At 42.9% G+C, this 23333-nt stretch overlaps 2 protein-coding genes across 3 annotated transcripts; both read left to right on the top strand.

The window, feature by feature from the left end:
- The first annotated feature begins 5027 nt into the window (after nucleotides 1–5027).
- On the top strand, nucleotides 5028–5900 carry LOC139004912 (arylamine N-acetyltransferase 1-like). Its single transcript, XM_070407407.1, has one exon. The coding sequence runs from the start codon at nucleotides 5028–5030 to the stop codon at nucleotides 5898–5900; it is 873 nt and encodes a 290-aa protein (XP_070263508.1).
- A 6156-nt stretch (nucleotides 5901–12056) lies between these two features.
- On the top strand, nucleotides 12057–17983 carry LOC139004911 (arylamine N-acetyltransferase 1). Of its 2 annotated transcripts, none has more exons than XM_070407405.1 (2): nucleotides 12057–12101; nucleotides 16381–17983. In XM_070407405.1, the coding sequence occupies exon 2, from the start codon at nucleotides 16387–16389 to the stop codon at nucleotides 17257–17259; it is 873 nt and encodes a 290-aa protein (XP_070263506.1). In that variant the 5' UTR covers nucleotides 12057–12101; nucleotides 16381–16386; the 3' UTR covers nucleotides 17260–17983. The 2 variants fall into 2 exon arrangements, with proteins under 2 accessions (XP_070263506.1, XP_070263507.1); XM_070407406.1 differs by lacking the exon at nucleotides 12057–12101 and adding an exon at nucleotides 13052–13110.
- The last annotated feature ends 5350 nt before the right edge of the window (nucleotides 17984–23333 follow it).

Here is a 23333-nt window from a genome sequence, read left to right as displayed (position 1 = left end):
AAAATTTCAACCTAAAATAATCTTCTCCAAGACACAATAATAAAATGGTCTAAAATCAAAGACAAGAAAGAATTTTAAAATCAGTAACAGAAAAAAAATCTCACATTAAGTGACCCCCCTCCTGTCCCCACCACCAGAAGGTTTATCAGCAGTTTCCTCAGCAGAAATCTCACAGGGCAAGAAGAGAGTGAGATGATATACTCAAAATACAGAAAGGAAAAATAAACAAAACTGCCAGACAAGAATACTTACCAGCAAAGTAGTCTTTCCAAAATGAAGAGACACTTTCCCAAATAAGCAAGAGCTGGGGGAATTCATCACCACTAAACACCCTTTGCAAGAAATGCTGAAAGGAGTTCTTAAAGCTAAAGAAAAGGATGTTATGTAGCAAAAGAAAACATATGAAAATATAAAATATGCTGGTAAAGTATGTAGTAAATGAGAATATTTTAATAATGTAATATGGTAGTGTACTATCACTTAACTCTAGCATAAAGACATAAAGGACACTGCTGTATGTCAATTACATCTCAACTAGAGGCCCGATGCACAAAATTCATGCAAGAGTAGGCCTTCCTTTCCCCGGCTGCCAGCACCGGCTTCCCTCTGGCACCTGGGACCCAGGCTTCCCTTGCAGCCCCGGCTTCATCTGGAAGGTCGTCCAGAAGGACAGCCAGTCTGATTAGCATATTATGCTTTTATTATTATAGACTAGAGGCCCGGTGCACAAAAATTTGTGCACTCGGGGGCGGGGGGGTCTCTCAGCCCAGCCTGTGCCCTCTCACAGTCTGGGACCCCTCGGGAGATAACGACCTGCTGGCTTAGGCCTGCTCCCGAGTGGCAGAGGGCAGGCCCAATCCCTAGGTGCAGCCCCTGGTCGGGCTGTGAGCAGGGCTGATTGGGGAGTTGGGGCTCCGCCCCCTGTCATGCACAGAGCAGGGCGGATCGGGAGGTTGCAATGCCACCCTCAGTTACGCTCAGGGTAGTGCCGATTGGGGGTTTGGGGCACCGCCCCCTGTCACACTCAAGGCAGGGTCGATGGGGAGGTTGCGGCGCCACCCCCTGTCAAACACAGAGCAGGGCCAATCAGGGGGTTGGGGCACTGCCCCCTGTCACGCACAGAGCAGGGTCAATCAGGGGGTTGGGGAGCTCCCCCCTGTCACACATAGAACAGGGCCCATCAGGGGGTTGGGGAGCTCCCCCCTGTCATGCATAAAGCAGGTCCGATCAGGCCGTTGATGAGCTCCCCCCTGTCACTCACAAAGTAGGGTCAATAGGGGAGTTGGGGCACCGCCCCCTGTCACACACAGGGCAGGGCCGATGGGGAGGATATGGCTCTACCCCGTCACACACAGAGCAGGGCCTGTGGGGGACAGGGGTTGGGGCGCCGCACCCTGTCACACACAGAGCCGCAGGGCGATCAGGGGGTTGGGGAGCTCCCCCCTATCAGGCACAGATCAGGGCTGATCAGGGGGTTTGGGTGCCTTCCCCTGTCACGAACAGAGCAGGGCGGATAGGGAGGTTGTGGCCCCGCCCCCTGTCACACACAGAGCCGCAGGGCGATCAGGGGGTTTGGGCGCTGCCCCCTGTCACGCTGATCCCGGTGCCGGGAGGCCTTGCGGCTCCACTGATCCCGGTGCTTGGAGGCATATTACCCTTTTACTATATAGGATAGAGGCCTGGTGCACGGTGTGGGCTGGCTGGTTTGCCCTGAAGGGTATCCTGGATCAGGGTGGGGGTCCCACTGGGGTGCCTGACCAGCCTGGGTGAGGGGCTGAGGGCTGTTTGCAGCTGGTCACACCCCCTTCAGGGTAAGGGTCCCCACTGGGGTGCCTGGCCAGTCTGGGTGAGGGGCTGAGGGCTGTTTTCAGGCTGGCGGGTGACGAAAGCTCCTAAGTGCTCCTTTTTCTCTCTTTTTTTTTATTCTGGGCCAGCTTTAGCTCTGAGGCTTGGCTCCAGCTCTTAGGCCTCGGCTGCTGAAAGCAGGTATCTGGTTTGTTTGGGTTCTATAATCGAAACACTGTTTCAACTCCAGCTCTGAGATCCTGGCTGGCTGAAAGCAGGTTGCTGGGGTTTTGTTTAGCTTCTATATTTGTTACAATGTTTCAAACTGCAAGCTCAGAGGCCGGCAGCGGCAGGCAGGGAACACTGGAGTCCTCCATCACTGAAGCAAGCAAGCCTCATGTTTGCTTCAAGCTGCCTGGCTGCCGGCCGCCATCTTGGCTGGCAGTTAATTTGCATATCGCCCTGATTAGCCAATGGGAAGGGTAGCGGAGTGACATCAATTTGCATGTTTCTCTTTTATTAGTGTAGATAAAACTGGGGGGAAGGTCCTAAGTTTAGATAACTAAAAAATGAAACAACAAAACACAGCATGTTACTGATATAAAAATTACACATTACACAAAGTAACAGAATCAAGAACCCAGAAATAAACCCGCTCACATATGGTCAAATAATATTTGACGAGGGAGTCAATCAAGTTACACAGAGAAAGGATAGTCTCTTTAATACATAGAAAACTGGACAACTATGTGCAGAAGAATGAAATTGACCTTTATCTTACACCACTCACAAAATTAACTCACAAGGTTTAAAGAGTTAAAGGTATCCCCAAACTGTAAAACTACTAGAAAATACATAGGGGGAAAGCTTCTTGACATTGGTTTTGGCACTGATTGTTTAGATATGACAACAGAAAGCTCAAGTTCAAGAGCAAAAATCAACAAGTGGGACTATTTCAAACCAAAAAGCTTCAGTCAGCAAAGGACATAATCAGAACATTAAAAATGCAACCTGTAGAATGGGAGAAAATATTTGTAAACCATCTATCTGATAAGGGGTGTATATCAAACACATACAAGAAACTCATACATATGCAGACTGATGCGGAGTTTCCTCAAAAAACTAAAAATGGAACTCCCATTTGAACCAGTGATCCCACTTCTAGGAATATATCCCAAGAAACTAGAAACACCAATCAGAAAGGATATACGCACCCCTATGTTCATAGTAGCACAATTTACCATAGCAAAGATCTGGAAACAGCCTAAGTGCCCATCAGCAGATGAGTGGATTAAAAACCTGTAGAATACTACATTGTGGAATATACACAATGGAATACTACACTGTGGAATACTACACTGTGGTAAAAAAGAAGGAATTCTAACCATTTGTAACAGTGTGGATGGAACTGGAGAGCATTATGCTAAGTGAAATAAGCCAGTCAGAGAAAGATAAATATCACATGATCTCACTCATTTGTGAAATATAATGAACAACATAAACTGATGAACAAAAACAGACCCAGAGACAGAGAAGCATCGATCAGACTGTGAAACCTCAGAGGGAAGATAGGGGAGGGTGGGGGTAAAGGGAAGAGATCAACCAAAGGACTTGTATGCATGCATATAAGCTAACCAATGGACACAGACACAGGGGAGTGAGGGCATGAGTGAGGGGTGGGTGGGCAATGGGGGCATAGGGACACATATGTAATACTTTAATCAATAAATAAAAAAATAAAAAAATAAACTAATACAATTCAATAGAACAAAACCACAACCCTGAATAATTCAATTAAAAAATAGATGAATAACTTGAATGGGCATTTTTCTATGAAAGTATTACAAGTGGCCACCAGGTTCATGAAAAGATGCCTAACATCACAAACTTCAGGAAAATGCAAATCAAAACCACAATAAGATATCACTTGAAACTGTTAGAATGTCTATTATATAAAAGACAAGAAACAACCAGTAATTGGTGAGGTCATGTGAAGACAAAGAAATCCTTGTATAGTGCTGGTGAGAATGTACAGCAACTATAGAAAACAGTATGGAGGTTTCTCAAAAAATTAAAAATAGAACTACCATGTGATCCAGCAATCTGACTCTAGGTATATTGCCAAAGGGAATGAAAACACAATCTTGAAGAGATACCTCTACCCCCATGCTCATTGCAGCATTATAGAAAACTAGAAGCCCGTTGCAGGTACATTCCTGCAAGAATAGGGCTTCACTCCCCTCTCTGCCACTCCTACCCCACCCTTCTCTGCTGCTCCTACCCCGCCCTTCTCTGCCGCTTCTCTCCTGCTCATCTCTGCCACTTTTCTCCCGCCCGTCTCCGCTACCTCAGCTCCATTGCTTGGCTTCCTTCTACGGTGTCTTCAGTCTTTGCTCTCAGCCGGTATATGCAAATTAGCCGCCATCTTTGTTGGTGATTAATTTGCATATTGCTCTGATTAGCCAATGGTGGGCATAGCGAAGGTACGGTCAGTTTGCATCTTTGTCTATTATTAGATAGGATAGTCAGGAAATGAAAACATCCCAAGTGTCCATCCAGCCATATGAAAGAAGAAAACCATAGCTTTTGCCACGACATGGATGGATCTTAAGGGCATTATGATGCTATGTGAAATAATTTAGACAAATACTGTCAAATACTTTATGTTTTCATTTATATGCGGAATCTGAAGAAAGCCAACCTCATGGAAACACAGAGTAGAATGGTGGTTGCCATGAACTACAGGGGTGGGGGTTGGGAAAAGTGGGGTGATGTTTATCAAAGGGTGCAAACTGCAAGCTAGAAGATAAATAAGGTCTAGAGAATCTAATAAACAGCATCTTAACTATAATTAACAATACTATATTATATACAAAAAGAAATAAAAAGAAAGTTAGTAAGAGAGTAAATCTTAAATGTAATCACCAACACAAAAAAAGGTTACAAAATGGTGTTAGCTAATCTCATTATGGTAATCACTTTGCAATATAAATGTATCTAATCATCACATTATACACCTTAAACTTACATATCTTATATGTCAAAAATAACACAATAATGAAAACATTTCTTATTTAAAAATACATTTTAAAAATCTTTAAAAGAATTATAATTACCACATTAACATTAGTATTTGTCTGTATATACTTAAAATACATTACTATCATTAACCTACTTAAGGAAATCCAACTGCAAATGTAACAGTAAGTGTTTTTGTTTTCTTTTCCTTGCCATAGGGGATCATGGACATCGAAGCATATTTTGAAAGAATTGGTTATAAGAACTTTAGGAACAAAGTGGACCTGGAAACATTAACTGACATTCTTCAGCACCAGATCCAGGCCATTCCCTTTGAGAACCTTAACATCCACTGTGGGGAACCCATGGAATTGGGCTTGGAGGATGTTTTTGACCAACTTGTGAGGAAGAACCGGGGTGGGTGGTGTCTCCAGATCAATCAACTTCTGTACTGGGCTCTGACCACAATCGGTTTTGAGACCACAATGCTTGGAAGCTATGTTTGCAATGTTACAACTGAAAGATACACCAGGGCTATCATACATCTCCTGCTGATGGTGAAGGTGAGTGGCAGGAACTACATAGTTGATGCTGGGTATGGAAGCTCTTACCAGATGAGGCAGCCTCTGGAGTTAATTTCTGGGAAGGATCAGCCTCAGATGCCGTGCATCTTCCGCTTGACAGAAGACGGAGGAACGTGGTACCTGGACCAAATCAGAAGAGAGCAGTACGTTCCAAACCAGGAATTCCTTAATTCTGAACTCCTGGAAAAGAACAAGTACAGAAAGATCTACTCATTTACGCTTGAACCTCGAACAATTGAAGATTTTGAGTCTCAGAATTCATACTTTCAGACCTCTCCAGCATCTGGGTGTGTAAAAGACTCTTATTGTGCCGTGCACACCCCAGATGGAGTTTACTGCTTAGTGGGGTTTACTCTCATGCATCGAAGATTCTGTTACAAGGATAATATGGATCTGGTGGAGTTTAAGACACTGAATGTGGAAGAAGTAGAGGAAGAGCTGAAAAAGATATTTAATATTTCCTTGGAGAAAAAGTTTGTGCCCAAACATAGTGCATCTTTTTTTACCATTTAGAGCAATGAGTAATAAAGTGGATCAGTCCCCAAAGGCAAAGGAAGTAAAAATAAATGAATGGGACTACACCAAACTCCAAGGCTTCTGCACAGTGAAAGAAACCATCAACAAAACAAAAAGTCAACCAGCCTAGTGGGAGAAGATATTTTCCAACAAAACCTCTGCTAAGGGGCTTATATCCAAACTATATAGAGACCTTATACAACTCAAGAACCAGAAAATCTAATTAGAAATACTTTCAACAATAAAGTTAAATTTTAGAAAATGAGCAGGGGACCTGAATAAACACTTCTCCCAAGAAGACATAAACATGGCCAACAGATGTATAAAAAAATGCTCAAATTCACTAGCTATTAGGAAAATGTAAATCAAAACCTTATGAAAGGGAGGGGGGTTAGTGCTGAGTGAAAAAGGTGAAGGGGTTAACAACAGCAACAAAACTTATAGACAAAGACAACAGCATGGTGATTTCTAGAGGGGAAGGAGGTGAGTGAGGTAGAAGAGGATGAAGGGGGATCTATGGGGATAAAAAGAGACTTGACTTGAGCCGGTGAACACACACTGTGATAGACAGACGATGCATTATAGAATCGTACTCCTGAAACCTATATAATTTTATTGACCAATGTCACCCCAATTGGCTTAATTTTTTTACAATGAAAAAGGAAAAGATCCAAGATAGTTAATGCTGCTGAGAAATGAAGAATTATCACAAATATAAACTTCTAATTTGGTAATGAGGACATCACTGGTGACCTTAACAAGAGCATGCTCAGTGGGTAAGTGGGGATGACAGCTTGATGAAAATGAACTGACGAGAATATTCAAGTAAAGAATTAGAAACAGTACTTATTAGTCAGTGAAGACTGTACTTTGTAGAATATAAGCCTACGGGTCCAAACAGGAACATAAAACTATAATATATTTCTGTGTGCTTACACACCAAACTCACAGTAGTCAGTTGTTCAGAGGAGGCGCTAGCTTTCTATGTAACGCTTTGCTTTTTACTTTTTTTTTTTTTTTTACAAGTAAAGTGCACTGGATTACTTATATCAGCCTTCAGAGACTGTTAGTATTTACCTATATCCTTTCTCTTCCTTGTGGGTACAGGGCTAGATCACATTTTCAACCCTCACAGCAGTTTGGTAGAACCATGTGACTGAGATCCAACCAAAGGAATGTGATAACAAATGATAGGCACAACTTTCAGCCTAAACCATGAAGGCTTCCCACCAGTGAGCTCACTGCTCTCTTTCCCCACTGGCTGATGGAAGAGACACTGAGGACATAGAGAAAGTGGGGCCACAGATGAAAAGATCTGGGATCCCTGAACAACTGTCGGGTACAACATGGGAGGTCATATGGGTGAAAAATAACCTCTTCCTGAATTTTTCAGTGTTTCTTTCTTTGCTACAGTAGCTGGCTTCATTTACCTTAACTAATATGATAAATAAATATATAATTAAAATTATATTTTATCAGTATAAATTGGATCTATAAATATAAAGAACTATTATTATTATGACATGGGAAAAATGAGAATTTGGGGAAGAAGAATGAGAATTTGGGGAAGTCTTTACTGTATCTAAGTAAACTGATCAATTTATTGGGCAAAGCAGGACACTTCTGAGAATGAAAGGGGAAACCACACATTACTATGCCAGGATAACAGGTATAAACCGGGACTGCCCCAGGCAGAGAAGCACAGTCATTTTACTCAAAAACCCATCCAAGATCTCATTATTAAGCAGAGAGTGTTATTTCCATATATATTGCTTTAAAACAGCAGGTCAAAGGAAAGGTTATGGACCCAGAGGTCCATGAACTGGGCCCAGATCATAACCAAGGACCTTGGACTTGCCAAATCACACTGTTCTCAACCATCACAAGAACTTCGCGGAGAGCAAAGATTTGGTCCCATTCTTGTTCAATGATTGCAGCCAACCAAGGAGCCTGGTAATTGCAGGAAACTCTGATATCTGCCAGCTCTAGAGTTAGTCACTTAGAGTGGTTCCGAACATGGGCCGGGAGGCACACTGTGTGAGGAAGTCCCCACTCTCCCACTTCCCAATTAGGTAGCCGTGAGCAAGTTATTAACCAGTCTGGGCTCCACTTTGCCTGTAGAGTGGGAAGAAGGAGAATACTTCCATCACAGGATTGTTACTGAGCATGCCATGAGATAAATAAGGTAAAGTGCTTTTAAAAATGCCTGGCACTGAAAACACTCCGGATGTGTCAGCCATATTGACTGCGGTTGTCATAAACGATCGAAGTGCACATCTCATTATCCTGCTGGGTACTAGATGCATGAGTGTCCAGTGACCATAAGATGAGGACTCTTAAAGAGACACAGGAAGTTTGAGGCCTATATAGTCATAACCCTAAGTCAATTGTTTCAACGCTGGTAGATAAAAGGAAAATGTCTCTAAAGGAGCATTTTCATACATTTCCCAATGTTCCTTGCTCTTCCCCACGTTACAGCCAGCGCATCTCTCCCCACTGAGACGGGGTGGACATGGCCTCTGCTTTCCCAGGTCTGTCTGCTTTGTCTGCAGCTCTCGCCTGACTAGAACCTCTGTGCTCATGTGGGGTCCGAAGGGCTGTGAGGTCTCACCTTGTCCCACTTGATCAGCACGTAGCCTGCCCACTGCTGCCCTCCCCTCCTCCTCCAGGACTCCCAGAGCAAAGTTTCTGAGACTTTACAAACTACATGTCCCCTTTTTAGTATAACAGACTTTCCTTCTACTCAGTTCTGTCCTTTAACATCCTCTCTCCTCTTACCACGTTCATTTCACTTTTTACTCAAGTTTCAGCACCCCTGACTAGAAGGTCCCAGAAACCACGGCTGAAAGCCACGATTCTAAACTGATCCTGACCATCCCCAGACTCATGAAATTTGCTGCTTTTCTCAGATTGAAACCGGACACAATGGGTCTGAGGCCACCTGTCACTACTGGAGCCAAATTAAGCAGAGACAGGGTTGAATCATATATGGGTGTTTATTCCAATAACGCTGATAGTATGGGGAGAGCAGTCAGTAACCTTGCGAATTCTGCTCTGACCCCCCTTGCCAGTTGGCTGATTATATAGGCTTGAGGGAGAAGATAGTTACATGCAGCTGTGAGCTGCAGGTGTAACAGAGAAAGCAGAGGGTAGGGTCTGTGGTTGGGCCTTCAGGAGTTCAAAGTCTGATAACAAGGTGGCTAATCTTCTATGATGTTACACAAGCTCAGCCTGTACCTGAGGCAAACTACTGGCGGGAGGGGGGGGGGGGCGGGGGGAGGGGGGGAGGGTCCGGGCACAGCAATGGAATCAAAGCATGTTCTGTCCTTGGTCTGTCCTCAAAGTCTATTTTTTATGAGTAATGGACCCATCAAGCATCTTATCTGTTTATGGCCTTGTTTCATCCTCCAGTTTCCCAGGGTCTGTAAGAAAACCTCTTACCTATAGTTAGTAAGGTGAGCAATTATTAAACAACTATGGCTCTATTCTTATGTCCTTCCCCACTCTCAACATCACTACAGTCATGTCCCCTAAACAAAATCATGTCTGAAGTAGAAATATTATTTAACAATTTCTTTGAACATTTCAGTTAAAATCCAAGAAATCCAGATCATTCTGGTAATAACACAAAATTATTCAAAGCATTCACCGGCATAGATCAAATATTTATTCAAGAAATTGCTCCTTAAACTCATCTACAAATGGACATTTCAGCACTTTTTTATTTCCTAAGTAAGTATTTTTAATTTCCACTTGGGGAACACAGTTTCAAGTTGAAAATTATTCCTAGATTCTGGCTTACTGCACACTATTAAAAATAATAATAACAATTTTAACCAAATGTCAGTAATACAAAGGCATACGTATACATATGGGGAAAACAGAAAACATGACAAAAAAATTACTCGGTAATAAAATCTCTACTTGGAACCAGTGTCCACCATGAATGCCTTTTTCACATGAGGTCAGAGAAAAGAAAGATTCCTTCCTCCTGCCTTTACAAAAATAAAAGTATGTTCTTCAGCAAGGAAAAAGAAAGTATGTGAGTAAAATTAACTCATAGTGGAATGTTTACACTACACACATGAATTCTAGTGCTTATTTATTAAAAAACACAATCAGCATTCTTTCAGATTGCCTGTGTCAGGGTGAAGATGGAGCCTTCCTTCGTGTTTTCCTCATTACTACTGCCACCCACCTCTGTATCTCTGTCCCTCCTACAGTGAGGAGAGTGCTAGGTGAAAGTTCATGTATTTCCCTGTTTTGCTCTCCTTCCATGAAGAAAACATAAGAAATCGTGAGATTTTGCTAGAACGTTTGGATGGCCACTCTGCTGGAGGCAGGAGAACATTCTAGAGCCCACAGAAATCCCTGTCCTATCACCCCAGATGTTACTGCCCTCAGACACCAGGATCCATACCTTGGGTCTGACTCTCCCTTGGCCTCAAGCCTTGTGATCTCAGATTGCTGGGAGAGTTCTTGCTGGAGATTCTCATGGGTCAAAGTTTCCAGGATCAGGAGGACAATAGCTGTACTCGACTGAACAATCTCTGTTTCATACTTTGGGCCAAAACAGTCCAGCTCCAAAGCTGTATTATGGGATTATGTCCTTTTGAGCAATGTTTTACAAGTTCTGCTCTGCCACCTATCCTTCATTGCTGCTGTATCCTGGTGACAACAGAGGGGTGTGTCCTCAACACCTTGCCATTTACTTCACAAACAGGAAATCTGAAGGGTCAGTAGGAATGTGAAGAGCTGTGCAAACGCACCAGTACTCAGAGAAGTGCAAATTAAAACAACACGGAGCTATCACCTTAGGTAAGTGAGAGGGGCAGACATGCGAAGGTTGCTAACAGAAAGTGTCAATCAGGATATGAGAAAAATGGGACTCTCTACACAAGAGGACAGTGATGCTCAGTGAAATTAAGCTCATATATGCCCCGTCCCCAGCATATCTCGTTCCTGGTATATATCCAGGTAAAGTTCCATGTCCACCTGCAGGGCATGTAAAGCAAAGTATTCATGACACTGGTGTTGTGGGAACTGGGAGTTGAGGGCGTCTAAGTGCCCTTCACCAGTGGTACTGGTAAGTTAAATGAACTTGGTTGGCTTCCTCCAAAACCAGACCCTGAGATGAGGGTTTGCACTTAAGTGGCTTCTTTGGGAGGTGATTTAAGGAAGCACCAGCACGGAGTGGGAAAGGCCGAGTCAGGGCACTTTGGGAGTCAATGAAGGGAACATATTGGCAGGTGCCCTCAGTGAACAATAAGAACTTAATCTCACTGGAGGACATTGGGACACAGTGTTGTTTGTGCCCCAGAGTAATCCCACCTGAGCAGGTAGAACTTGAGGGTATTTATCCTTCAACTGCCACCATCCTGGGCTGAGTGGTGGTCACAGGGGCACTAAGTTGCATCTCCATCTGCCTGCCCAAGCACAGGCCAAGAGAAAGGCCTCCCAAATCCATGCAGCAGGACACCAGAGCTTTGGACTAGAACCATTAGTGCCAAAAAGAGGGCAAGAGGCAACAACTGTGTCCCGTAGACAGGCTTTACGACACAGCATAGAGGAAATGCATAGGAAACAGCAAGAGTTATACAGCAATATCATTAACGTGAATTAAAAACACAAGCAGCAACACCACGTTACTGTGGACACATCACACCCACACCATATATTCAGACTAATTTGGGACACAGGGCCTTGGGGAGCAGGGAGTGGTGAGTGGTACTGAGAATGGGGGATGACTGGCAGAAGAATAAAAACCAAGTGGCTTCATGGAGATGGATGAAGAAATGGTATCATAAATTTGGGAGAGTAATTTTTATTTTTATTTTTTTTCCTGCCTCTTCTAGTTTAATGAATATGCTTTTCCGGGACCAAGGTAAACCCTCACCTCCCACATTACACCTAGGACATCTGGCTTCAGGCTCCCTAAGGCAAGGACTGTGTCAAATACAAGATCATCCCCCTCACCGCCTGTGTGACTTACAGCACATCAGACAAGGTAGCCTCCATCCTCTCCAATGAATACATTTGAACAGGAGGCACAGGACAGCCTAAGGCCCCACAACTACATTTCCCAGAGATCCCTGTGTGACTCCAGGGAGGGGCTGTTTCCCAAAACTTCCTGTACTGACCTCAAGTCAGAGGAGTGAAGTCAGTCTAGTTCCTGGTGTGGATCCTAGTTGAACTCAGGTAAGTGACTCTTTTTAGCTTTGAAATGGGGGCTTTTTCCTATCAAAAATGTGAGTCCAGGAGGCCAGATACTACAGTGCGCTTGAATTCCAAGTCCAGAGGTGGTTCAGAAGGTAGGTGATACCTACTTAGAATCCTTATGCTGTAAGGACTGTACATGTGAAGATAATGGACCCTTGATTCAAACTGTCTGTGCCCACAGCAGCAGGTGCCCACAGCAGCACCTGCGGGGCTCTTTTTTGGTAACCTGCTCTTTCCCTGTCCCAGGGCCCTTATTTTAGTTTCTCACAAAACAGCTGACCCCACCTTCTCTCACTCAAATATAGTAACAACTTCCTGTTAATTATCTAATGCATCCTGCCCAGAGACTTATTTCTTGGCCCTTTATGGGTTTTAAAAGTTCAGAGCCAACTTTAAAGAATACGCTGATATCAACTGCACGTCTGAGTTTGTCTGAGTTTCTGCTTTTCCTTAGGAGTGGGAAAAATCAAAATAAAAAAAAAAAACCCACTCGAAACTCCCCTGGTACAGCTGATCTCCACGCGTGGGACTCTCTGGGCCACCTCACAGGCTCTCAGAACACCAAGCAGAGTTGAAGGAGGGTGTGTGGGTGAGGCTTGCCCGACAATCTCTTTCCCATCCGGAAAATCACTGGGCTGGCCACTTGCGCCTGGGACTGAACTAGGTTGTAGGGTCCTTACAGTGGGTCTCAGAGCCGAAATAAAAGGAAAGGGAAGGGAAGAAAGGGAAGGAAGAGGAGGGGAGGGGGAAGGGAAACGGAGAGGAAAAGAAAATAACAGCACAGGCAAGAAGAGCCACTCAGAAACATTCCTTAAAATTCTTCTAATCAACTCAGCAATTCCATTCCTTGGTATAAACACAAAATCATTGAAAACACATACTGTACTGAAAAATGTACTTGAACACATTCACAGCGGCACTATTCACAACAGTCAAAGGTGGAAACAAGCCAGATGCTCATCAAGAAAGGAAGAGACAAAGGAAAATAGTGAGTCCATCCCATGGAACATTACTCAGTCATAAAAGGGAATGAAGTGTTGACATGTGTCACACAATAAGTGAACCTTGGAAACGTTATGCTAAATGAAAGGAGGCAGCCACAAAATGTGCCATGTTATATGATTACGTTTTGTGGAATATCCGGAATAGATAAATCCACAGAGACCGAACGTAGAGTGGTGGCTGCCTGGGGCTGGAGGGGATGGGGAGTAACTGCTCAGTGGGTATGGGGCTACATTTCCTGCTAATGAGATATTTGGAAACTAGATAGAAGTGGTGGTGATTGCACAAAATTGTGAATGTACCAAATGGTACATCTGTTCACTTTAACAGGGTTAGTTTTATATTATGTGAACTTCACATCAGATATTTTAAAAAGTCTATTCAGTAATGCCAGGAATCCCGGGAGTGGGGTTGACAATTTCACCCCAGTCCGGAAGTGTACTGTGTGGCTTGTAGCCTTGGGGTGGCAGTATTTCTCCTCCTTCCCCAGGTCCTCATTTCAGTTCCTCAAGCAAAAAACAGGGTGTCCACTCCTCCCCTCAAAAGGAAATTTTTAAGTTGTCAAGTCTCTGTTGTCCAGAGACTTTTTGCTTGGCCTTTACCATCTTCAGCTGAGCAGCTGTTTCTGTGGACTGGCTCTCGGGCCTGCTCCCGGGACCTGCCTGACCTCTGCAGGCATTCACCCAGTGGGGGACTGAGAGGCAAGCTCAGTGCACCATGGCCTGTTGAACGATGGCCTCTGAGCAGGACTAGCCTAGCAACTTCCCTTTCCATCCAGAAAGTCAAACAGCGCCGAAACCAGTTTGGCTCAGTGGATAGAGCGTCGGCCTGCGGACTGAAAGGTCCCAGGTTCGATTCCGGTCAAGGGCATGTACCTGGGTTGCGGGCACATCCCCAGTGGGAGATGTGCGGGAGGCAGCTGGTCGATGTTTCTCTCTCATCGATGTTTCTAACTCTCTATCTCTCCCTTCCTCTCTGCAAAAAATCAATAAAATATATTAAAAAAAAAAAAAAGAAAGTCAAACAGCTGGCCACTTGCCCATGGGAAGGGAGGTAGGTGATAGTGTCATTCCAGTGAAATGCCAACCTTCACTGGGACAGAGAAAAGGAAAGGGATAGAAAAAGAAAACAAAACAAACACCCACAAAGAAAGTCACTCACTATCACTCGTCAAAATTCTATTCTGCACCAGAAATCTAGACAGTAGGTATATTTCAATCCATAATTGAACTTGCGCTGTCTATAGCCTTGAGGTATGACAGCACCATCTTATGGGTGAACTAGCTTTGGATCAATCTGTTTTTAATTTTTCCATTTTAGGTTCTTTATTTGGGGAAAGACTAGGGCTTTCTTTAAAAACAACACAAAACTGAAAACCACTGTTGTCCATGAAAGATGTAGAGATCCTAGAGACTGGGAACTGATCAGTAAGTTCTTCAGATCAACCTATTTTCCAAGGGTACATCATAAGGGTAATTTGTAATTAAAGTACCATGTCACTAGGACAAATTACAACAGTCAGTTCAATAAAGCAACAAAGATCCATTTGACCCACAGAAGAAAGCAAGTCTCTTTTGCCTGATATTCAAGGCCCTCTGAAGTTGCCTGTGCATCTGACCTTTCTTTTGCACGACTCTCCAGAATGACCACTGATGTGTCTTAAGTCAGGTTCCCCAGAATCAGACACTGAGACAAGGATCCATGTGCAAGTGACTTGTTAGGGAAGTGCCCCTGGGAGAAACCCAGTTTCAGCCTGGATGTGAGTTCTAACTCAAAATGTGTCCCGACTCCAGGCAAGGTGGCTGGACTTTCAAAACCTCCCACCAGTCATTCATGGACTCAGAGCTGCCCTGGCAGGATATGCATTCCCTGGCCCATCCAGCCCTCTGCAGTGGGAGGCAAAGCAGCTCCAGGAGCCCACAAGGGGTCCTCCACAGAGAATCTAGGGCAGTGGTTCTCAACCTTCCTAATGCCACGACCCTTTAATACAGTTCCTCATGTTGTGGTGACCCCCAATTTCATTGTTACAAATTGAACATAATTAAAGCATAGTGATTAATCACAAAACAATATGTAATTATATATGTGTTTTCCGATGGTCTTAGGCGACCCCTGTGAAAGGTCGTTCGACCCCCAAAGGGGTCTCGACCCACAGGTTGAGAACCGCTGACCTAGGGTTCAGGTCCTTAAGCATAAGGACACAGAAGCCAGGCTAGGGGCACAGTGAAATGGTAAAAGACATCTGAAGGGATCTGAGTGGAACACACAGCCTCACACTAACCTCAGTCCCGAATCTTCACCAATCCCATGTGCCCTCTCTGAGTACACTGAGCATGCTCTATTCCTTACTGCTCTGTACCTACGGTGGAGGCCAATAGGTCTAATGGGTTTCATGTATCACATTTTTTTCAAAAGTTTTTTTTTTTTAAATTTTCTTTATCCATAATTCTTGTAACTTTTCTACTCTTTGCTCTATAATAAAAGGAGTCAGTGTTGACCATGGATCCTTTGTTGTGGCCTCTCTCTTCCTTATTTTCATTTTGATTCATACTTCATTGGCCAATTAGGAGGTAACACTTTATCAGGGTAGCTCATCCTTCATGCGTTCCTCAAATTCTTTCATCTTTGAGATTGCTTTCATATTCATGATGCCTTTGTGATGAAAGGAAATCCTATCTGAGAAAAGTATTTGGGGATCAGACTCTCCCTTAACATAGTAACATATTGCTGTGGAGTATTCTGACGCCAGCCTGCTGGTTTCTCCCTTAAAAAGTGTTTGCTTTCTACCAAATACCCAAGTAGTTTGCTTCAACTTTGAATTTCAATAATTTAACCAGAATATATCCCAGTGTTGAACAATGAATCAAACTTTTCCAGAATTTTGCTGTTTTTCAGATTTAATTTTTGCTTTAGTTCAGGAAAATATTTTGTTATTTTTATATACAGTTTCTAATTGTTCATTTTGAGTTTTCTTCTTCAGAAGCACCAATTTGCTTTTCTCTTGGCTTTTTTCGAATTGTTTAATGGCTTTATCTTCCCATTGATTGTTACTATGAGAATCAAGTTTTTCTTCTACATATGTCATTTGATATCACTGTATTACAATAGTAGTAGTAAACAAGACTTATGATTGTAGATAGTTATACTGACTGTTTGTAGTTACACATTTAAAATACGTTAATTGTAATTAGGCTAATCAAAGAAATCCAAGTAAAAAGTAATACTATGTGTTTTTGTTTTCTTTTCCTTGCCATAGGGGATCATGGACATCGAAGCATATTTTGAAAGAATTGGTTATAAGAACTCTAGGAACAAATTGGACCTGGAAACATTAACTGACATTCTTCAGCACCAGATCCAGGCCATTCCCTTTGAGAACCTTAACATCCATTGTGGGGAACGCATGGAATTGGGCTTGGAGGCCATTTTTGACCAAGTTGTGAGGAAGAACCGGGGTGGGTGGTGTCTCCAGGTCAATCAACTTCTGTACTGGGCTCTGACCAAAATGGGCTTTGAGACCACAATGCTGGGAGGGTATGTTTACAACACTCCAGCTGACAAATACAGCAGTGCTATGATCCACCTCCTGCTGAAGGTGACCGTGGGTGGCAGGAACTACATAGTTGATGCTGGGTTTGGACGCTCTTACCAGATATGGCAGCCTCTGGAGTTAATTTCTGGGAAGGATCAGCCTCAGGTGCCTTGCATCTTCCGCTTGACACAAGAGGGAGGAACCTGGTATCTGGACCAAATCAGAAGAGAGCAGTACATTCCAAACCAAGAATTCCTTAATTCTGATCTCCTGGAAAAGAAAAAGTACAGAAAGATCTACTCCTTTACGCTTGAACCTCGAACAATTGAGGATTTTGAGTCCGTTAATGAATACCTTCAGACGTCGGCAGCATCTGTGTTTACAAGCAAGTCATTCTGTTCCTTGCAAACCCCAAATGGGGTTCACTGTTTAGTGGGCTTCACCCTCACCTTTAGAAAATTCAATTATAAGGACAATATGGATCTGGTGGAGTTTAAGACACTGAATGAAGAAGAAATAGAACAAGAGCTGAAAAATATATTTAATATTTCCTTGGAGAGAAAGCTTGTGCCCAAACACGGTGATAAATTTTTTACCATTTAGAGTAAGGAGGAGAAATGGTCTTCAGTATTATTTCAGGTACTGAAACTTCTTACCATAAAAAAATTCAAATAAATATAAAAGTAGAGAGAATAAAATAACAAACCCCTATTTATCACCAATTTTACCAACTATCAACTGGCAGCCTCTCTCTCAAATTTCCTTAGTGACCCCACATGATATTAAAGAAAATCTTAGACATCAAATCATTTTCAACCTTAAAAATGTTAGCACATGTAGTTAGAAAACATTTCAAAGAAACAGAACCACATGTCTTTTCAAAATTAACAATAATAAAGGTATTTAAAAGGTTTTCGTGGGAGAGAATAGTGATTTCTGCTAGAAAAGCATCCATGCTGGTTGAATGTTGAATTCATAAAAAATGTTTACCCATGGTTCAGTAAATGGAAAATTGAGGAAATAGTTTTTATTAAACTCAACATGGATATGTGCCTATCTTTAAAATTCCACATATGTAATTTAGGATTAGAATTCAACAGAGAAGAATGAGGCATGATATTGCTTCCTAATAGTTCTCAAGACAAGGCTTAAAACAACACATAGTAATTTGTGATTAAGCACTCAGAGAGAGACACAGCTAATAATTTTTTACACGGTGCTTTTGCAACCACAGTTCTTTATGTAGCATTTCCTTAATATAGATACACTGATATTTAGAAATTTTCAAATCCCTGAATTAAGTCATTTTGTCTAAAAGTAAAAATGATAGTGAATTTTAAAATGCTTACCTGTAAAAAATTGATGTCTACAAGTACATTAAACATTGTTGGCTAATATGATGTCAGTCATGAAGTGTGTTTGGCAGAGTTAGGAGACGATGGGCTAGGACTTCCTTGCATCCACTTTCTTATCTCCCAGTTATTTTCTTTTCCTTCCTCCCATACTTTGTCGTAAGAGTGTATAGACCTGAGTGCAGATCCTGTGGACACTGGGTGAATTACTTCATGAACCTGTGGCTCTGATCCCTCGGAGGTAAAATGGGGATAATCCTATATAAAAGGCGGATATGCAAGTAGACCAAATGGTGGAACAACCAGTTGCTATGACGTGCACTGACCACCAGGGGCAGATGCTCAACACAGGAGCTGCCCTCTGGTAGTCAGTGCACTCCCCCGGTGGGAGCACTGCTCAGCCAGAAGCCTGGCTGACCGCTGGTGAGTGTAGCAGTGGTGGCGGGAACCTCTCCAGCCTCTGCAGCAGTGCTACGGATGTCCAACTGCCCTTTAGGCCCGCTTCCCCAAAGCTAGTGGTCCTAAGCCGTCAGGGGGACATCCCCCGAGGGCTCCTGGATTGCTAAAGGGCGCAGGCCAGGCTGAGGGGGACCCTCCCCCCAAGTGCACAAGTGTTGTGCACCGGGCCTCTAGTACTTACATAGTTAAGTGCTAGACAAGAGTCAGCGCTCAATAAATATTTGTTATGTGGATGAATGAAGAATGTCAGGAATGTTTTTGATACCGGGCCAGCATTTGATGAAAGTTCTTCCACCTTGCTTTATTTCCCTAGCTTGAATCCAGTCCTGAATCTGCCTGCTTCTTCTTTGATTAAATATGAAGATGATATCAGATGGCCCCAATCTGACTGTGGCTTTGCGCTTCAGAATTGGAATCTTTCTCATCTATAACTCACATTTTCTGTTTGTGAATTCCAGAATCAGGGCTATAATTTCAACTGCAGGCTTGTTCTAACAGTATTCTCCCTTTTTAACTTGTGATTATCATAATGATAATGAAAAATAAAATCGAATAAGCATTGCTGAGAGAGGCATTTAAAATAGAGTCAGGAGGCTATGAAGGAAGTGGGGCCCCGGCAGCCTGCCCACAGCTTGCGCCTCAGTTCTCTGAGCTGCTGTTAAGTCACTAACCTGTTGGTAACTCAGCTCCAGGCTGAGCCATAAACACCCTAGAACAACTGCTAAATGGACACATATGAACTTTACTTCCTCCTTGTAGTTTTGCTTTCCTCATTTGCATATTGGAACTAATCACTCCCTGCTAACCTAAGTCAGCAATCCCTCATTTGCATGAAAAAATCACACGTTTTGGGTTTTGCCTTTATAAACCCTGTTTTCTTTATTCTCTCTAGAGTGCAGTTGGGTTGCTCCCTGAATTTGCATCTCTTAGACTGGAATCCTTTTGCTCAATAATTGCCTTTTGTTCTTTTTTGCAGCCTGAACCTCTTCTTTAGTTAACAGTGAGTTTAAGAGAAAAGCAGTGGCTAGAATGGAAAAATGTTAGTTAAAAGAATAAGTTACTTTGGATGATGGGTGCTTCATGTACTGATGTAACAGTTGGGAGGTACTGCTCAGGGTGGAGATCCTTGGGAGAGGTGGATAGGAGACCTGGCATGAGCTTGTCAGTAAAGTCACTCGGTTGATGCCAGAACTAAAGAGGATGTCAAGAGAGAAGTCTGCCAGCCTGGCTACTCTGGTCGCTGCCTCTCAGGCCAGGAAGGGAGCTGTCCTGGAAGCTTATCAGACTAACAGGTAGAAAGATCTCACAGCCCTTATCTGGTTTTGCTCAGGGGTTAGAGTATTGACCCATGGACTGAAGGGTCATGGGTTCGAACCCAGTCAAGGGCAGGTATATCAGTTGCAGGCTCAATCCCGGCCTGGTAGGGTGTGTACAGGAGGCAACTAATTGATGTCTCTCTCTCTCCTGCATCGAAGTTTCTCTCTGCCTCTCCCCTTCCTTTCCACTCTCTCTAAAAATCAATGGAAAAAATATCTTTGGGTGAAGATTAACAAAAAAAGGAAAAAGAGAAAAAAGAAAGGCCACACAGATACCACCAGGCAGGCATCAGCAGCACCCTGCCCACCAGTGGGTCCCAGCAGCAGTGGCCCCGGAGAAACCAGGGTAACCTCTGCTGCAGGGGAACCAAGAGCTCAGGCCCCTGACACACATCGCCCTGTTCTTATATCGCCCTCCAGCTTCAACCACGCCCAGGGGGCAGGGGCTTCTCATTCACTTGTTTTGTCTACACCACTAAACTATGAGTTCCTTTAGGAAAAAAAAATCCAAGTGCTTAATAAATCCAAGTGCCTAGTGGGCAAATAGTTTTGGTAATAAGACAAAAAATTAAACCTTAATTTTGTGTGAATTCTTCCTTGTGGATTAGTACATGAGCCAACGCCCAACTTCTGGAATCAGTCATTTGGGTGCGGGGCCTCTGTAACGTCTCCCTGAGGCACAAATGCCCGTGGTTTCATCTTCCCATCACCTTAGCCAATCTATTCTATTTGGTCTTTTCTTTGCAAAGAGACCAATGACAGCTCACACTGGCATTTATCTTTAAGGCAGTGGTTCTCCATCTATTCTAACTTTACCCCTAGTAGGACATTCGGCAATATCTGAAGACATCTGGTGATATCTGGAGACATTTGGCGATATCAGGAGACATCTGGTGATATCTGGAGACATCTGGTGATATCTGGGGACATTTGGCAATATCTGGAGACATTTGGCGATATCAGGAGACATTCGGCGATACCTGGAGACATCTGGTGATATCTGGGGACATCTGGTGATATCTGGAGACATCTGGTGATATCTGGGGACATTTGGCAATATCTGGAGACATTTGGCGATATCAGGAGACATTCGGCGATATCTGGAGACATCTGGTGATATCTAGAGACATCTGGTGATATCTGGAGTCATCTTTAGTTATCACACTTGGGGGAAGAGGGCTACTGGTATCCAGAATGTAAAGGTCAGCAATGCTGTTCACATCAGGCAAAGCACAGGCCAGCCCCCACAAAGAATTACTCATGCCAAAATGTCTATACAGTCATGCGCCACTTAATAATGGGGACATGTTCCGAGAAAAGTTTATTAGGCGGTTTTGTCATTGTGCAAACATCATAGAGTGCACTTACCTAGATGGTAGAGCCAACTATACACCTAGGCTATATGGTATAGCCTATTGCTCCTAGGCTACAAGCCTGTACAGCATGTGACTAAACAGCACAACACCAGATTAAATCAAGCACAAGAGAAAATGAGGCAATCAAGAGACGCAGTGAACTTGAGATGTATGAGGCTGCTGCAGGCGTAGCAAGGCATTCTGTTTTACAGCAAACTTTTTTTTACTAAGTAGAAACAGTATGCTCTAAAATAACCTTAAAAGTATAGTATAGTAAATCCATAAACCTGTAACGTCATTATTTAATATCAATAACAAGTATTATGTGCTATACTTTTACATGACTGACAGTGCAGTAGGTTTGTTTAAACCAGCATCAGCACAAACAAGTGAGTGATGCAACAACATAAAGTCATTTGGTGACAAGCATTTTTCAGCTTCATTATAATCTTACTAGAGGCCCAGTGCACGAATTTGTGCACAGGTGGGGTCCGGTCACCCACCCCAATTGGCCCGATTGGGCCAGGTTGGAGTGGGGGGAAGGGCCATGGGTGGTTTGCTGGCTGGCCCCACCCCCAATTAGGGTGGAGGGGCCAATCAGGGGCAGGGTGGGCCAGGGGGAGGGGCTGCGGGTGGTTGGCCGGCTGGCCCCACCCCCTGGTCGAATTCCCGGTGGGACTCCCAGTCGAGGGGACAATTTGCACATTAGCCTTTTATTATATAGGATAGGATGGGACCACTGTATATGCCACCCATTATTGACTGAAATGCTGTGTGCACATGACCGTAGTGCCAAGGTTGACCAACCTGCTAAAAAGGTGATCATGTGTTAAGTAAATGATAGAACTTTAGGCATCAGATAATGAGGTGAGGGTGAGGGGAAGGTCTTTTAAACTCTACATCTTTCTACTTTTTAAATGTTGCTGTGCAGATGACTATAGGGACGTACTTGACCATAGCTATTTGGCTAAGTGATAAGACAGAAATGCTGTCTTGATACATGTCTTGATTTTTTTTTTCTTCTGAGTTAGTAGATTTTTGGAGAAGGCCCATCTAATGTTTTATAAAATTCAAATTCCTGGCACTGGTTGGGTTTTTCTTATACATGTTGTACATGCATGAAGGAAGGATGTTTATGATTTCTAAAAATATCTCTGAGCCATATAATTACTACATTTAATGTTATCATGTAAAAATATTATCTAAATTTGTATGGTTATTTGGTACAAAATTAAGTGTATAGAGTTTTAGTAATTACCCAGGTGTTATTATTATTTTTAAAATCATTCTGTATAACTTTAGGGCAAATTCTGCAGTCACAGAGCTGAGTCAAGTTAACGGGATGATGGGAAATCAGTATTTGTCTCATTAAATTAGCATCATCTTATAAGATAATAAGATGACTTGTTCATAACTAGAATTCTACCATTAATAGGAAAAATAGGCTTACAGTTGTTTCTACGGAAAAGAACACAATAATTAATAAATAACACAAGAATAAACTCCATGTTTCACGTACTCCAACTGTAAACCTACTTTTGTCCCACCCTGTATGACCTCTGATCACAGGAAAGGATTTAATGGCACAAAACATATGCAAACATTTTTACTGTTTTTTCATATGATTTCCACATTCCAGTACTATTTTAATTTAGTTTTATTTTTCCCCCCTGACTATGACATGCTCTTCTTCCAATACAGGGAAAGAGTTTTGTAAATGCGATTCATCCTGAGAGATGATTTAGTTTGATCAGGTAAGAGATTCCTATCCTTTGGTTTGAATTAAGACTAGACAAGGTGACAGAGATCTCTAGCAATTTAAAAAGAAATACATTTTCACTGTTTTTTTAGAGAGAGAGAAAGGAAGAGGAATAGAAAGGTAGAAACATCATGATGAGAGAGAAACTGAAACATCGTCTGCCTCCTGTATAACCCCGACTGGGGATTGAGCCTGCAACCTAGGCATGTGCCTTGACCCGGAATCTAACCCGGTAACTTCTGCTCCTAGGTCAATGCTCAACCACTGAGCCACATGGGCTGGGCTCCAGGAATTTTTATATAACAACATTTCTTAGACGTATTACATCACTTAAATCAATCAGTAGTCACATTTCATCCCTTAATTCTCCTTGACATTTTCCCTTCAGAAAGTAATTACTCTAGAATTTTAAAAAAGGAAAAGATAACGGAAAGAA

This window comes from Myotis yumanensis, unplaced genomic scaffold (assembly GCF_028538775.1).
Source record: "Myotis yumanensis isolate MYYU_CA2020_CCGP unplaced genomic scaffold, mMyoYum1.0.hap1 SCAF_3, whole genome shotgun sequence".
In the NCBI taxonomy this organism is placed as follows: Eukaryota; Metazoa; Chordata; class Mammalia; order Chiroptera; family Vespertilionidae; genus Myotis; species Myotis yumanensis.
This window is presented reverse-complemented; position numbering and strand designations above follow the sequence as displayed.

Coding starts and splice junctions, on each gene's coding strand:
- LOC139004912 (XM_070407407.1), top strand. CDS start 5,028: ATGGACATCGAAGCATATTTTGAAAGAATTGGTTATAAGAACTTTAGG.
- LOC139004911 (XM_070407405.1), top strand. CDS start 16,387: ATGGACATCGAAGCATATTTTGAAAGAATTGGTTATAAGAACTCTAGG.